This window comes from Rattus norvegicus, chromosome 14, assembly GCF_021556685.1.
Source record: "Rattus norvegicus strain SHRSP/BbbUtx chromosome 14, alternate assembly SHRSP_T2T, whole genome shotgun sequence".
Lineage (NCBI taxonomy): Eukaryota > Metazoa > Chordata > Mammalia > Rodentia > Muridae > Rattus > Rattus norvegicus.
The window spans coordinates 20,128,337-20,144,614 of NC_141547.1; the positions used below are offsets into that span (position 1 = coordinate 20,128,337).

The 16,278-nt window shown below is 38.4% G+C and overlaps 1 protein-coding gene and 1 long non-coding RNA gene across 7 annotated transcripts in view; one reads left to right on the forward strand and one right to left on the reverse strand.

Annotated features, from left to right (window-relative positions):
• Positions 1–6,579: 6,579 nt before the first annotated feature.
• On the reverse strand, positions 6,580–16,233 carry Odam (odontogenic, ameloblast associated). Of its 2 annotated transcripts, NM_001044274.1 has the most exon segments (12): positions 7,214–7,481; positions 8,361–8,419; positions 8,633–8,794; positions 9,535–9,606; positions 10,826–10,873; positions 11,490–11,594; positions 13,595–13,639; positions 14,008–14,241; positions 14,840–14,887; positions 15,366–15,407; positions 15,490–15,555; positions 16,196–16,233. In NM_001044274.1, coding segments are annotated over 10 exon segments (837 nt in total). In that variant the 5' UTR covers positions 15,541–15,555; positions 16,196–16,233; the 3' UTR covers positions 7,214–7,481; positions 8,361–8,389.
• Positions 9,605–16,278, forward strand: part of LOC108352727 (uncharacterized) — a 36,920-nt gene continuing 30,246 nt past the window's right edge. For 2 of the 5 annotated variants that reach the window (XR_015637338.1, XR_015637337.1), the window contains exons 1-4: positions 9,605–9,796; positions 10,366–10,627; positions 11,439–11,667; positions 13,981–14,105. This is a non-coding gene — a long non-coding RNA (uncharacterized LOC108352727). The remainder of the gene's footprint in view (positions 9,797–10,365; positions 10,628–11,438; positions 11,668–13,980; positions 14,106–16,278) is intronic. The other 3 variants (XR_015637336.1, XR_015637335.1, XR_015637339.1) reach the window with 3 other exon arrangements.

The window sequence follows — 16,278 nt, forward strand, 5'->3', positions numbered from 1 at the left end:
TGAGGGTAGACAAGTAACAGTCCAAGATAATAAGTTTAGCAAGTATGTATGAGAGAAAACATTTGTCACGTGAGCATGCTTCCTCTCATAGGAAATCTCACTTACGTGCTTACTTCATTCTTCAAAACTAGTAGTAGTTGGGCATACAATTACACATTTGAGAGACTGAAGCAGGAGGATTACTGAGGTTTGAAGCCATCCTATGCTGCGTTGAGTTATAGGCCAGCCTCTACAGTATGACCCTTATCTCAGAAGAGAAAGAGAGACAGATAGACAGAAGGAAAGAAGGAAAGAAAGAAACAAAGAAAGAAAGAAACAAAGAAACAAAGAGATAAAGAAACAAAGAAGAAAGAAACCAAAGAAAATGAAAAAGAAATGAAGAGGTTGGGTAATAATCAGTGTTGGCAAAAACTTATAGAAATGAACCCTTGCATAAAGGGTAATGTCTACACTGCTCTGTCTTTTCTTGTATTGGCATTACCCATGCTCAGGGAGTATAGACAGGTAGGCCCTGATGACAAAGTCACAGTTATAGCAGCCTGAGACAGCAGAGATGGAAATTCCAGGCTAGGGCCTTATAGAAAATTTTGTTCCTGAGCGAAACTCTGAGGTGAGAGTCGTGGTTAAGTACATGGCTCTCAAATTCTTGGTTGATCCTAAAGTATGCATGAGTAAGGCAAGGTTTTGAGAAGCCCAGGGGAAACAAGAGCTGCAAAGCTGAAATACCGATCAGAGATTTCTACAGCATGAACTGGTTTAGAGAAAGACTTGTAACTTAAGAGACCCTCTAATCGGGGGTGTTTGATAGTCACCCTGTGTTGACCGCAGACAGCCAACTCAAGATCTGTAAAGATCACGTTGATAGGACTTCATTTTTCATTGGAACTAAGGGATAAAACAAAAGTGATATGTAAACATGTAAACAACAATAGGAAAGAAAAAAATCTACCTTACTCCAGTCAGAGTGGTGAAAAGGCACAAAAACAATGGCCAGTAGATGCTTGATGGGACGTGAGGAAGAGAGAATCTTCATTTTCTGATGGTGGGATTGCAAACTGGTTTTAGTTACTCTGGAATATAATGTGGAGAATTCTAAAACAAAACAAAACAAACAAACAAACAAAAAAACCAAGTCTACCACATGACCCATCTATATTGGTCCTTAGTGTGTACCCAAAGGACTTAGTATTCTACTCTACAGATGCTTCCTCAACCATTTCAGCTCCAATCATAACACTTAAGGGATGGAAACAATCTAAATGTCCTTCCCCCAATGGATGGATAATGAAAATGTGGTATGTATATGCCATGGAATGAAATCATGAAGTTTGCAGGTAAATGAATGGAACTAGAGAATTCTATATTGGGTAAGGTAACCCAGACTCAGTTTCATAGTCTCTCTCACCTGCTGTTTCTGCTCCAAATCTTGCAAAAACAGTATTTGCAAAAACAATGGAAGGAAGTGGAGCTGAGGAGAGGGGAAAGTGAACGCTAAAGAGCAAAATGGCATCAAACAGCTGACAATGAGTGGAGAAACAGGGGGAAAGGACAATGAAGAAGGAGAATAGGAGGGTTAAACAGAATTCTTAGCGTGTGACAAATACAAAGGCCAATGCTAGCAGCAAACCATTGAACTAAGAATGGGATCCCCATTGGAGGAGTTAGAGAAAGGATTGAAGGAGCTGAAGGGCCTTGCAACCTCATAAGAACAACAATGCCAACCAATCAGAGCTGCCAGGGACTAAACCACCATCCAAAGAGTACACATGGACAGACCCATGGCTCCAGCTGCATATGTAGCAGAGGATGGCCTTGTTGGGCACCAAGGGGAGGAGAAGCCCTTGGTCCTGCCAAGGCTTGATGCCCCAGTGTAGGGAAATGTTAGGGCAGGGAGGTGGGAAGGGGGGTGATGATTGGGGAAGGGAAACACCTTTATAGGAAAAGAGGAAGGGGGATGGGATTGGGGTTTATGGACAGGAAACTGGGAAAGGGAATAACATTTGAAATGTAAATAAAAAATATCCAATAAAAATGTAATATGTAAGTGTCATTGGAAAAAATTCAAATAAAAGTCAAGTAATAATAATAACAAAAAGAAACAGGATTCTTGGAAAAGTCATAAGGACTCTATATTTATCTAAAATTACGTATATTATACATGTATTATATGCAAGTATGTGTACACAGAGACACAAACTTGCACATACAGATCCCCCTACACACACACACACACACACACACACACACACACACACACACACACAGGATGATAAACTCTCCCCAACGGCCCTAGATTATCTAGCGATAAACCACAGTAACAGGCATGAGAAACCATTTTCTTTCCAATTGTTGGTCAGGGGAGTTAAGAGTCCTAAAATAATATATTTTATTGCAATAGCTTTTGGTTGCCCCCCAGAAGTTGAAAATAAGTGCCTATTTCAGAAGAGTCCACAGATTTCAGACACAGGACTGGGGATATTTAAGCAGAAAATGACACAAAAAGCCTTCTCTCTGAGAAATAGCTTTTATTATACCAGAGGTAATATGCAAGCTGTCAATTGAGAAAACAATCAATTGTTCTACCCAGTTGTCGTGTCCATGAACCACAACAATGACCAACATTTCCAGGTGCGGGGGTGGCACTCCTATCCTGGTTGTAATGGCCCTCTTTCTAATTGGACGTAACAGGAGGAAATCAAGCCAGCTACTCTAAACCTAGGTGACTATTGATGGATAGTGGGTCCATGGATCTTAGAGGGGAATCTACTATTTTCACTCTTTAAAACAGTATAATTTCTAGCTGCATCTTAAATTACTCATCCTTATATGCACAGATAGATGTGGACCTCACTCCTCAATAAAGAAGCTTCTTCTTGCAATAGAAGGAAATCATTGCAGAAAGCCCAACTAGTCAAAGGCAAAGAATAACTGACTGTGGGGTAGCCAGCCCCAGTGCTACATCTACAATGCAATCTCTACCCTGAGGCTCAGAGGCTCACAGAATATTACAGAAGAGGTTGTGGGTAGATTGTAAGAGACAGAGGATCAAGAAGTCTGTTGTGAAGCTGTGCATTTCTACTCTGACAGGGAAGCCATGCCCATGAAATCTCAACATCATGGTTGCCTAAACAAGGCATGAACAATCACAGGGACAGTTGAATTTCCAATGTAGATGGGGTTAATTTCTTAGGGTCCACTCTTGATGCTATAGACAATTAACAATTGTGAAGTAAGGGAAAATAAATCCTCAACTGGTTATAAAATACAAAGTGGTCAGCCTTGGAAACATACATGTAAGCAACACTGAACAGATTCAGCGGGTTATACATCTATTCACTTGCATGTGTATGGATAACGATGATAGAGGAGTGTCTGTGAATCTGTGAAGATTGGGGAATGTACAGAGGAGGGGTAAGAGGGAAGCATCAGGGAAAAATGATGTAACTACATCTTAATTAAAAAAATAAATAATAATGACAGAAAGAAAGTGGAGCAGTGACTCCTAGAAAGGGAAGAGGGAGGGAGGAAGTCAGGCGGGAAGGTAGGCAGGAAGGCAGGAAGGCAGGCAGGCAGGAAGGAAGGCAGGCAGGCAGGAAGGAAGGCAAGTGGCCGTAATGTCTATAGAGTGAATGATGGCAGGAGCTATACAAAAATAAAATGTTTGAAGTGTATGAAAATGTAATGTCAATAACCCATTACTCTGTATGGTATTTTTTTGTTTATTTTTGAGGTTATGATTTAATTACAACATTTCTCCCTTTCCCTTCCTCCTTCAAAACTCTTCCATATTCTGCCCCCTGTTCTTTTTGAGGTCATGGCACAGTTTTCACTAATTGTTATTGGGTATGATAATCCTTTAAAATTAAAATAAATAACTGCTAACAAACAAACAAACAAACAAACAAACCCTGAACCAACCATCTACCGGGTCAACGCAGAGGGATACTTTGGAGGAAAAAGATAGAACTCACAGTTTGTTTTGCCATTTACAAAGTCAGGGACAGTTACCAGACAAACAGAACTCTGCAGGGATATGTGAAAGAAACAGATAATAATGATTAAATCAAAATAATCAGCAGAAAAGACCACAGACAATCTAAAAACATTGAGGTCAGCAGATACAGACAAAAGTAAGTGGAATAAATGTTAAGGGACTGACAAGAATGTGAAAACATACAGAAGTCATGACTTCAAAACACAAATGTCCATTAAGTATAGAAAATTAACATAGACACAGCGCTTCAAAAACAAAATCGTGAGATGCCTCTTCCTCCTGAGTGTTATAATAGCTAAAATTAGAAAGACAATAATTCTAAGCTCTGTGTCTCCCACTGCATTAAGCTGAGATAAAACTGCAGGGTCAGCTGTTCCAAATGCTACCAAAGGTGGGATAGAGCTTTCCTGCGGCATTTTTTGAGACAGGGAAGAAAGAACTACAACCAAATAAATGCTCTTGAGGCTAACAGTGAATGGATTTGTGGCCAAAGAGCTAATGAAAATAGTTTTTTGTTTTGTTTTGTTTTGTTTTGTTTTTTTTGGAGCTGGGGATCGAACCCAGGGCCTTGCACTTGCACACTCTACCACTGAGCTAAATCCCCAACTCCGAAAATAGTTTTTTAAGGCAGGCAATTTTAAGTGCTGGTTCTGAAGTAGAGGGAGTAGAATTCAGATACACTGTTTTCATGCTATGCATGGGCTACAGCCACACCTATAAATTGTTATATACTGTTTAACAGAATTTTTGCTATATCTACTTACCCATGAGCTTGACTCTCCTTTGTAACATCTATCTACATGTTTATAAAAAAGCAATGATCTAAAACAACTGTGGCAACTTTATTGATAATGGTAACTGGAAACGACTTAAATGCTCCAGGAGAATGAATAAAGAATTTCATTATATATGTATATTCAATGTAATGTCATCGGGAAAATGAGTCACAAGAAACATTGTTTAGTAAGAGAAGCCAAGCATGAGAAGTATATGCACTCTTATTAATACAGAGAATTAATGTGTGCTGTGCTGGCAATGAAAGAGAGGGGGGTAGATTGACCAGAAAATATCAGTGCATTCATTCAGATGCTGGCAGCTTCCAAAATAATGTTCAGCAGAACACTCAGGTTAGTTTTGCCAAGTGCTTGGTTATTCTAAGGATATTGAATCAATAAAAACTAAAAAATAAAATAAAATAAATAAAAGTGTTTACTATTATACCCCTAATACCACTAAGCCCTTGAGCAGATACAAAGTTACACTTGATCTCATGATTTTTTTTTCAATTACTACTCTGATTTGTCCTGAATAGAGAAGCTACATTTACTTCTCCTTCCTCTCCAGTCTCTAGGCATCCCTCTTGCTATATTTTCTTTACAAACTGGGAACTTGGTGTAGTATGTTCTAAGGTATATTTTCAGTACTTGATTTAAGTTATGTCACGGAAATTTGAGAATGATTTTCTGAATGGTTGGTTGGATGTTTGGGAACACAATTCTCTTAGCTGCTGAGAAGCTGGGTTTTATTATACTTCTCAGTGTTTGCCATGTCCGATGTTAAGAACTCAGGTAAGCACTGAGAATTGGTTCTTTAATCCGTGGACTCAGGTGAAAGAGCACAGAATGAAATGGATGGGCTGCTCTTCCACAGAGCCAGTACTCGATCCCAGAGTTCTCACACTATTAAGAGTAGACACAGCTAAGATCCTATGAAATATGATCGACTGTAGAACCTAGACACCAAATCTACTTAAACAATGTAATAATATGTATTATTATATGAACTCTTTAATCTTTTCTTTAATGTATGTGGATTCACAGGCATCTACCAACAGACACATAAGATATTATTAGATGCCAAATTGCCTATTTTCAGGTAATTTTTGCTGAAGACCGGGCGTTGAGAAAGCAAGCTGAAAATACTTTTAGGTTCATGTACAAAAGAGAGAAAAGACTTCTGAGTACTTCTCTATTATATGTTTTTCAAGAAGCACCTTCAGAAATTCTGAAATTCATATCTTACTCCAGTTGTATTTACAACTGGAAAGAAAGACTCAGTGATACCTTGAACATTCAAACTTAAAAGAGATGAAATTCAAAATCTATGTCTGAAAAATCTATGTCTCAGGTTCTGCAGGACACTGCCATCCTAAGCAAGCATGTGTCTTCCATTTGTCCTTTTGAATTAAGGTCCCATCTTTCTGTGTAGTTGTGGTACACTAAGTGCACCCACAGCCAATATCTGTTTCAAAACCACTTTAGATGATCATGGGTGGTGGTGTACAGTTTAAGCATAGCACTAAAAGGCAGGGAAAGGTAATGATTTCTATGAATTCGTGGACAGTCTGGTCTACTTACTAAGTTCCAGGATAGTCAAGGCTATAGGGTGAGACCCTGCCTTGAAAGGAAAAAAAGTGTAAAACAGCATAAAACAAAAATAGAACAAAACAAGTTTGATTTTCATCGAGAATGAATAATAAGCAACCTGACAGAGTGAATCGGGGAAAAGTGACCAGATATTGACATGAGAAAAATAGACACATAGTTTATCTCAATACCAATCAGCACACTCATCATAAATCTACTCATTAGTACATATTTATTCTCTTGAATGACACAAGTTTAGAGGCATTCATTATTAACACAGTTATCAAATTAATTTATTACCATGAACTTGTGTGTGTGTATGTGTGTGTGTGTGTGTGGTGTGCGTGTATGTATCTGTGTGTAGGTATGTGTGTGTATGTATGTGTGTGTGTGGTGTGCGTGTATGTATCTGTGTGTAGGTATGTGTGTGTATGTATGTGTGTGTGTGGTGTGCGTGTATGTATCTGTGTGTAGGTATGTGTGTGTGTATGTATGTGTGTGTGTGGTGTGCATGTATGTATATGTGTGTATGTATGTGTGTGTATGTATGTGTGTGTATGTGTGTGTGTGTATGTATGTGTGTGCATGTGTGTGTATGTATGTGTGTGTGTGTGTGGTGTGCGTGTATGTATATGTGTGTATGTATGTGTGTGTATGTATGTGTGTGTATGTATGTGTGTGTGGTGTGCGTGTATGTATATGTGTGTAGGTATGTGTGTGTATGTATGTGTGTGTATGTGTGTGTGTGTGTGTGTGTGTGTGTGTGTGTACATGCTTGGGTGTCACATAAATGTTTAGAAGCTTTTCATTGAATCAACTTTCCCTTTATTACAGAATGTTTTAAGAAGGCCTGTTTTTTTTTTTTTTGGTTAAATATGCTTTATTTTTAGTGCTTGTCATTTTCCAGATTATATAACCCCATAATCTTTGGGGAAAAGACAACATTATAAAGATAGGATTTTTCCATGATACATTATTTTTTGTGACATCAATAGTATATCTTTTTTAAGTAAAGAAAAATGAGATCAGTGAAGAGGCTTTATATCATTAAACAAACTTCTATTAGCATATAAGAAGACAATAATCTTTAAAAGACGCCAAGGTACCATCTCATCTTCTTCCTGTAAGACAGAACAGCATTTCAGTACTCGTAGGTTCCTTTGAATACAATTGTCTAGCTGCTGGAAATTGCTCATTAAAGAAACAAAAACACCTCACTGGCTGGTTTATGCTGACTGTGGCTCACACGGTATTGAAGTAGTTTGCAAATTTTGGTATGATAAATTGAATTGATTTGCATGATTCAAATAGTACATTAGGAGGAGCTTTTCTGAAGAGGCACTGATGCTCTCCACTCACTGTGTTTGTGTAGACGCTTTTCTCTTGAAGACTGCCCAGTGTAGCTTCTTGTAGAAGGAAGAATCAGAATAGATTCATGAAAAAAACTGCAACACTGTATCTTTTAGTTTGCTCTTTAAGTGACGTTACAAGCCTCTTAATGTGTGTTTTTCTTTGTAGTACAATTTCAAGGATGACTTTATAAAACTAATAAGGTAGCTTCAGTAGTCAACCAAGTTGGTTTAGACAATTAGCAACAGTTATATTTAGTATATAATCAATTAATTTTGAAATTGCTTTGCCATTGTACAATTCTTTTATTATTTTAAGATTTTGTTTTAAACAGATAAGGGAATATTGACATTATCACAATGTTTAGCGTGCAAAATGAAAGAATGTCTCAGGAAGGCTGATTACGTAGAGAGCATGAAATCTCTTTTATATAGAAGCAATATATAACTTTAGAAAGTTATGAAGCAGTCATAACTCTAAAACATTAATTTTTATTTTTAAAAATTAGGAAAATTTTATAATCAGCATGGTCTTTGAAGGTAGATATAAATTCTATCTTATTTCTTTGTAATTGTTAGGGTAAGAATTTATCATTACTTTTCCAATGAATTCATGGAATTTAAAGCATAATTTTGGCAAAAAATACCTACCAAAACTTCTGAGTGATGTAAACAAAGTCTTATGGTTCTCTTAGGCTATCAGCATTGACCTAGAGAGAAAGAACATCATAAGAGCATATATTAAAATAGAATCAAATTGCACTCTGACACATTGATTTGAAACAATTGTTAACCACTTGATCCAGAGTTGAGGCCACATAGTATATATCTCATGCTTTTATTGTGATGCCTGACCATAAAAATTAGCATCTCACTTAGATCATAGACACATATTTCATCAGACGAATCTTTGTTCACTCTACCTTCTGTTCTGGAAGCAGTGGAGCAATCGTCGGGTTTATTTCAGAAGTGAAAAAATTGCCCGTGTCGGGTTTTGGTGAAGTTGAGGGCGTGGAAACGCCTACATTATCTTGCTTAAAGCCGATTGGTTCTTTTTGTGGATACAGCGGGCCTTCTACTGCTGGCTGTAGAGATCAAGAATGGAGCAAAGTGGTTACAGCTTTCAGTAGCTGTTTAAAACTGGAAGAATGTGAATCTCAAGGAGTAAGAGGCACAGACAGGCATCAAATGAAACAGCACGTGTCTTCATTAGCATTTTAGCTCATAAGCTATCTTAGAAAGGTTGAGATTATATTTGAAAACTATGGTTGAATACTAACAGCCACCTTTTAATTTACTCTAAGAGCATGTCACATATGTCCGATACATTTTATGATTACAGCCACACCACGTTTTCCCTTTTAGCTTCTTCTGGAGTCCCCTAGCACATCTCTCTCCCAACTTCTGCGTTTCCTCCTCTTCTTCCTCCCCCTCCTCCTGCTTCCTCTTTTACTTTTTCTTTAAAAAATATATGGCATTAAATTAGTAATGTTATTGTGCACATTGGTGAGGACTATCCATTAATGCATGGATTAATCATCACCACCAATGACAAATGACTCTCTCTCTCTCTCTCCCCAAGCAACTGTCAACTGACAAAAGCCCTGAGTTTTTAAACAAGATGCACAGAAAAGTTTCTGGGAGAAAATTCTCAGTAAATATTCGAGGAACTGAATGATTTAGAACGTGCCTAAAAGAGATTACAGGGGAAAACAACAGTTGTTGACCTAACAGCGTTTACATTAAAATGAATACTCCCGGGGGGACCTTCTGAATTCACTAGTCAGTTTCCAGTTGCTGCAAACGTTTTCGTAAGGACTCTTACCATTCCAGGAGTTTCTGGAGCTGTGCCTACAAAGCTGTCAAGAACTAAGTGCTGCTGTCCTCCTGGTACACCCTGAAGAAGCAGAAAGGTAACAATATTTAGATCAGGGACGGATCATTACACATTCCTTTGGCAACCACAGCACTTCAACTCCTTCACGGGCTGGGCCTAGGCCTCCCCACTCATATGTAGCGGATGTGCAGCTTGACCTTCATATGGGTCCTGAGCAACTGGAAATGGGACTATCAAAAAGCGGTTGCCTGTATGTGGGATATGTTCTACAAGCTGGGGTGCCTTGTCTTGCCTCAGTAGGGGAGGAAGCGCCTAGCTTCACAGAGACTTGATGTACCAGGGTGTGTGTGTGTGTGTGTGTGTGTGTGTGTGTGTTGGGAGAATACCCAGGGGGACCCACACCCACTCAGAGCTCAGAGGAAAAGAGGAAGAATGGGGGGAGGGAGGATGGAGATGGGGGAAGGATTGTGGGAATAGGTGATCAGAAAGGGGGATGTAAAGTGAATACATTAGAAAATGAGAGGGGAGAAGGGAAAAGGGAGAAAGGAGAGGGGAGACAGGAGAGGGGCGAAGGAGAGGGAGAAGGAGAGAGGGGGGAGGGAGATGGGGAAGGAGACAAGAGAGGGAGAGGGAGAGGAGAGGGAGACGGGGAGGGGGAAGGGAGGGGAAGGGAGGGAGGGAGGGAGAGAGAGGGGGGGAAAGAGAGAGAGAGAGAGAGAGAGAGAGAGAGAGAGAGAGAGAGAGAGAGAGAGAGAGAGAGAGAGAGAGGCATTCTTGGCAGGTAGAAAACTGTTCTGACACTTGGTTTGGCTTCTGTAGTGCATTGACTTTCCGGGAAGAATGTCTTTGAACATGATGAATTTGAAAGGTGTAACTTTATAATGCTATCTAAAGAGAAACGTAAGAGAGCAAGTACGAGTGTCCTCACATCCTGGCTCCTGCTAGTGACTGGCTCCCCAGTTACAGCCTGTTGCACTTTCTGCGGTTTCTTTAATACCCTTCTTCCTGAACAGCCTACTCCAGAGCTGACTACTACGTGAGTGTTCTCCTTCCAGAACCGCTCAATGCAATTCCTGCTCATGTAAGAAATCTTTTTATGGTTTCTTAATTATGTTCTCATACCAATGTGTCAGTAATTCTGACTTCATACATCTAAAAATTAAAATTTCTATATTAAAATTTCTGGAATTTTTTCTATCTGAATGATACCTATGTGTGCAATAGAGAGGCAAGTAGTTCCAAGTATAGTTTTAGAAATTAAAATTATGTATTTACTCACAGGTTCTGCTTGTTGTGGTACAAATCCAAATTGATTATAGAATGGTATCTGTCAGAATTTTGAAAAAGTCATTAGATTTATTGTGATGATTTTAGACATAAATTTCTGAGAAATGGTTACTTCAAATTAGATATCTTTTACACTAACTAAATGCTTTTTGAAAGTCCACATGTTTTAGTTTCAAAAAATTATCATTAAATGTCAAGATATCTTTTAACACCACATCATGAGAGACCTGAATTTACATTAAAATTCTTAAAGCTTGTGCTATATTCACAGAACTAAACATATGGTTATCAAATTATATCTTAGGTTCTAGTGGCCAAAACTATTTTTCTTTGTAATCTTTCATATTTTTATATTTTAATAATAATCACGTTTGTGTATTTATATTTAAGTGAAAAAATTCTTCTTGATTCTGAATGTGAGAAAAAATCAAATTCAGAAAAAAGTCAGTTTTAAGCCTGTTTTTATTAGAACCATTTGCTGACTTCACTCCTTGTTATTAAAGGCTTAATCTATAGGTTTGCTATGAGGAGAGACACTATGTCCTATTCTCTGAGGTCAAGTGGTCAAGAACATGCACTGAATCCTCAATTATTCTTTTTTGCAGGGAAATTACCTTACTCTAAAATTCACAAATTTAACCGAACCCTCATAGTACCTGTTCCTCGTATAGCTGCTGCCCTGTCTGCTGGGGAGAGGATGTGACTGTCTGCTGTGGTTGCTCCCAGGGCAGAAGCATGTAAACTGGGTAGTACTGAAACATCTGGAAACAGAAGTGCATGAGAGAGTCCATTAGATCAGGATGTGCAATACTTTCCACTCTGGTGTTTCCACAGGTATAAGCTACCATTCCAAGCAAATGTACTAGGCATAGCAGATGTACAGTGATTCTCGAATTGTGAAATGGCTTGAACCCAACATGATACAGGGCTTCATTTGTAAGGATGCATAGTCAAACAAGTTAGGATATAGTGGATTAAACTAAGTGTAGTAAGCATGAGTTCTTTTCATAAACGCCATCTTGGAAATGTTATACATTGGTTAATAGTTCATGTAGTATTTTTCCTATGATTTTGAGGACCATCATTCTACAGAACATGATACTAGAATTTCTGTCATAGTAAATGAAGAATAAATTAAATTGAATACTTGGTGATTTGCATTTTATTAAAATAATTCCTGGGCAATGGAGAGGGATCAGAGATTAAGAGCACTGGATGCTCCCACAGAGGAACTCGGTTTGATTGCTAACACACACACACATGGTGGTTCATAACCACCAGTAACTCCAGTTCTAAGGCATCCAATGCCATCTTCTGACTTCTGGTGCTGTTTGCATGTGAGGCAAAACACTCACAAATGTCAAAGAAAGAAATCTGAAAGTAATCTTTATCAGTCTTAGAATATTGGAGAAACAATAAGGAAAGCACCACACCCACATTGCCGTATATTGGCTTCTAGCTATATTGTCTATGTGCTTGTATGGAGAGCATGTTTGGAAAATAAAGAACACCGAACATGCAGACACTTTTAAATGCTGTTTTAGGATTTGCTTCACCAAATGATTATATTAGATATAAGGTTTGAAGATAATTGCAACTGTGTTTCTGAAATGGATACAATTTGATTAATAGGTGTCTTTTTTTTTAAATCCTTGCCAAGAGTAAAAATTATCCATTAAGACTCCAGGAACCTAATGTTCGTCTGGTACAGTAGAGGTTCTAATACTTTAGGCTTAAGGTAGAGCTTAGGTGTTTGCAATTCTAGAAATAGCCCACAAAACTTTTGACCTAAAGCCTATGCAGAGAGCCACTGGATTAATGGTTGAAAAGTGGGTAGAGGAGTGACTTCTAACAGCTATTTGGTTCACTGGGTTAAGACACTTAATCTCATTAAAACTATGTTTCCTGGACCGTAATCGTATGTGTCACATATCTGATTCACTACAGACCTAAGGATATACAATGAGATAATGTCTAGAATTGTGTTATTATGTAATGGCAGTGGGAGCAAAACTTAATTGCATAATTATACTTATAGAAGAGCCAAGTGGCATAACTTTGTTTGAACAAGTCAATAGTCTTCATGTGAATCACAATTTATACATAAGCCATGTCCCTTCAAACCTAAGGTATTATACAATTAATTATCCTAATATTGACAGGGTTTCTATATTCCAATAATTAATCTATCAGTTAATATTAATTTGATTTTTTCTTCCAGAGGGGAAAAACTCATTAAATTATAATATAGAGTCATATTTTAAATACGGCATAAAAGAGACTGAAAAAGTTTTCAGTGGAATTTTATAACAGACCAATAATGTGTGTTAGTGTTATTTATAATAATAAATATCATTATAATAAAGTATGGTATTTATACCTACACATCAGGTATGCATGCAAAATCACGTGACACAAAATTTGGGAAGGTAAAAAGTCAGCTCATAGTTTTACTCTTCAGTTCTTCCCCAGTGACAGCATTTAAATACAGGGAAGGTATGATACTGGTCTTACTGGACTCATTCACTTCCTGCATAGTGATGTCGTAGATATTCAAGGGTCCTAGAGACCCTTTTTATCTGCCTGTTCTTAAAGAATCAAGTTAGGCCAACATCAGCAGATGCCCAGAGGCCACTTATAGTGCCTCTATATAGTGGTGGATGGTACACAGTTTGGCGGTCCTGGTGCTAGAGACCCAGGGGGACAAAAGGGAATATAAAGGAATTCATTCTGTCTTTGTCAAGGAATTCTTTTCACTTACCTGTGTTTGATCTTGAGGCACTTTTACAGGAACCACATAGGACATCTGAGCAAAAGAATAGCCACAAAGTCGTATAAGCAAATCTCTCTGAATTGTTACAATTCTCCTTTCCCTAGATACAGCTTCTCAGGTATCGTTTTCATTAGTAAAATTGACCTTCTACATGAGCTAGAATCCATACAAATACTGCATCCACATGTTGTTTGAGCTCCTGGTTATTGACTATATTTGAGGGCAATTGATCTTAATGTTATTTTTATGTTAAAAATCAGAAAATATAGAGAGATACTTTCAGGGGTGGTTGCAATAATATAGGAGAAAATTGGATTAAACTCCCGTGATATTTCAAAGCTAATTCACAAAAACCTTTATGCTCTGTCATACAGTTCCAAAAGGGAAGAAGCTTCACTTACAGGACTAGCCTGCTGGGTCTGAGATGGTGTCTGCTGCTGTGAGAAGTCTGGCTGGCCAGCCTGACCTCCTTGGGCAAACCCAACCTGTCTTGAGAAAGGTATCTGATTTGGGAATAGCCCAGCAAAGCTCTCTAGTGTTGAGAGAGGAAACTGTGGGCGTCCTGAGACCTGAGCCTGCTGCTGTTGCTGCTGTAGAAGCCCAGGGAAGGGAGGAATCCAGGAGTTGAAGGCGCTCTGTGAAATGCGAAGATAGAAAGGAACAATAACTCTTTTGCATAAAAAAGAAAGAAATTGAAATCAATCCTCAGTAAGAAAGGCAACAAAGTGTAGACAATTCACATATTTCAGTTTTTATGAAAAGACAGCATTTCAACTACTTATAAATGTCACTGTTTTCAAATGATGAAAAACATGGAACACAAAGAGTTAATAAAAGAGCACAAGCTTCTACAGCCTTTGACTGCATTCAAAAGATACCCCTACCACCCCATTCCTCAGGGTTGACTACATGTGATTTGTTTAAAATAGTTAACTATGTCAAAGATCATCAGAATTTCTACCTGGCATATACGAAGTTTTGTTTGTCCATTTTTGTTTGCTTATATCCCAAATGCTGCCCCCTCCCAATCCCCCTCACAGAGTTCCTTCCCCCATCTCCTTTCCTATTCTCCTCTGAGAGGATGGGGCCCCTTGGTATCTCCCCACCCTGGCTCATCAAGTCATACCATTTATAAAACAAATATAAGTAAATGCATTTTGCTCTTATCCCATACCATAAGAAATGCTCATTAGAAATATATTCCCTTTGAGCCAAATATTTACACAGCGGTACCTGAAATTGCAGTGGCAAAAGTTGACCATTATTAAGATTCAGGAGTAACTAGAAAAGGAGAGACAACATAGAAACAAGATGACTATTCAGTCTATATGTTTTCTATAGCTAGAGCTCAAGGCAGTGCGGGGGTGATCAGTTCTCAGTTTGAAGGGACACATTCCCCCAACAAGACTGCACAATGATTAGAAGTTGCAAACAAGATTCAGGTTTAACACTGCCATCCCTGCCGTGAACAAGAGCTCACAGCTTCAGCTCATCCCAGTGACTTGGGTATGGTTTATACATTTATATTTAAGATACACGTAGGGTGCCATTGGTACAAAGTATACAGATGACGCTCTATCTGTGCTTGGGGAATTTGCAATTGCCTTTAACAAGGCACCTGAGAGACAAAACAATGATGCAACACAGAAATGTATTTGGAGATGTTTAAGAGCTAGAGTGGCAGGTGCAGGCTTTTATCTCTTCCCAGTGTGTTTTCACATACAGAATACAGGAGAATGTTTTAATTGCTTAAACTAACCTCATGGCTGTTGCTAGCAGACAATAGACGCTGTGTTATAAGCTAAAAAAGAAAGAAAGGAAAGTGGTGAAGGGAGGGAATTGCATGGGTTTACATGAAATCAAAAGCACCACAAACCACTTACCGGGGCTGACGATGTAGCTCCGATGAGTCCAAGAAGAATTATAATTTTCATTTTCAGATGATATACCTATACAACAAGTTGTGACACATAGCTTTAAAAGATACTTTTTGCTTAAAATGTCATGACAAAAAGAAAGGCCTTGCAAAATTCATCAGATGGCCTGTCAAATCCAAGTAATAGTTGAGTTAGTTCTTCAGTCTTATCTTTTATTGCTCAAAATAAAATGTTATCTTAATAACTGTTTTCTCTCAGCGTAGCTATTTATGGGGAAGAGCTGTTTGCTTGATCGTACAGTTCATTTAGCAGCAGGTGATTGGGAGACTTTGACAGGAGTGAATGCCCCATGGAGCCCCCTGCCTGGGGTTAACTGACTGGATCCTTAGTATTAGGATGATCTTGATGTTCTTAGTGAAAAAGAATCACAACAAAAATCTAAGAATCCTAAGCAAAAGATAAAATTTCCATTAGAAGTCTCGTACTATTCCCGATTATTGACTGTAGGGGTTTTAGCCTTATTTCTCTAATCCAGGAAAGGGACAAGGCATAAGGCAGTATTGATGCATTACTGGTAGACACTTCTTGTCTCTTGCCTCTACTTGCAAAGTTCCCACCATACTTCATGTCACAGATATAGATACAGATTAGGGCACCCAGGGTAGTGTACCAGAAGCTGGGTTCATAAACTATCAAAGCAAAGATATCTTACCTTACTTCTTTGTAAGATCTGTGTCCCTTTCTTTCTCACTCTGGTGTCCAGATCCTCTTAAAATTTAAAACCCATCTTTAGAA

Bases quoted from the DNA above. Each gene is read 5' to 3' on its own strand.
- Odam (XM_087584265.1), bottom strand. From the start codon at position 15,540: ATGAAAATTATAATTCTTCTTGGACTCATCGGAGCTACATCGTCAGCC. The intron at 15,408-15,489 runs GTAAGTGGTTTG...TTTCTTTTTTAG, and splicing joins GAGCTACATCGTCAGCCCCG to CTTATAACACAGCGTCTATT. The intron at 9,607-10,825 runs GTGAGTAAATAC...CTGCTTCTTCAG, and splicing joins TACCACAACAAGCAGAACCT to GGTGTACCAGGAGGACAGCA.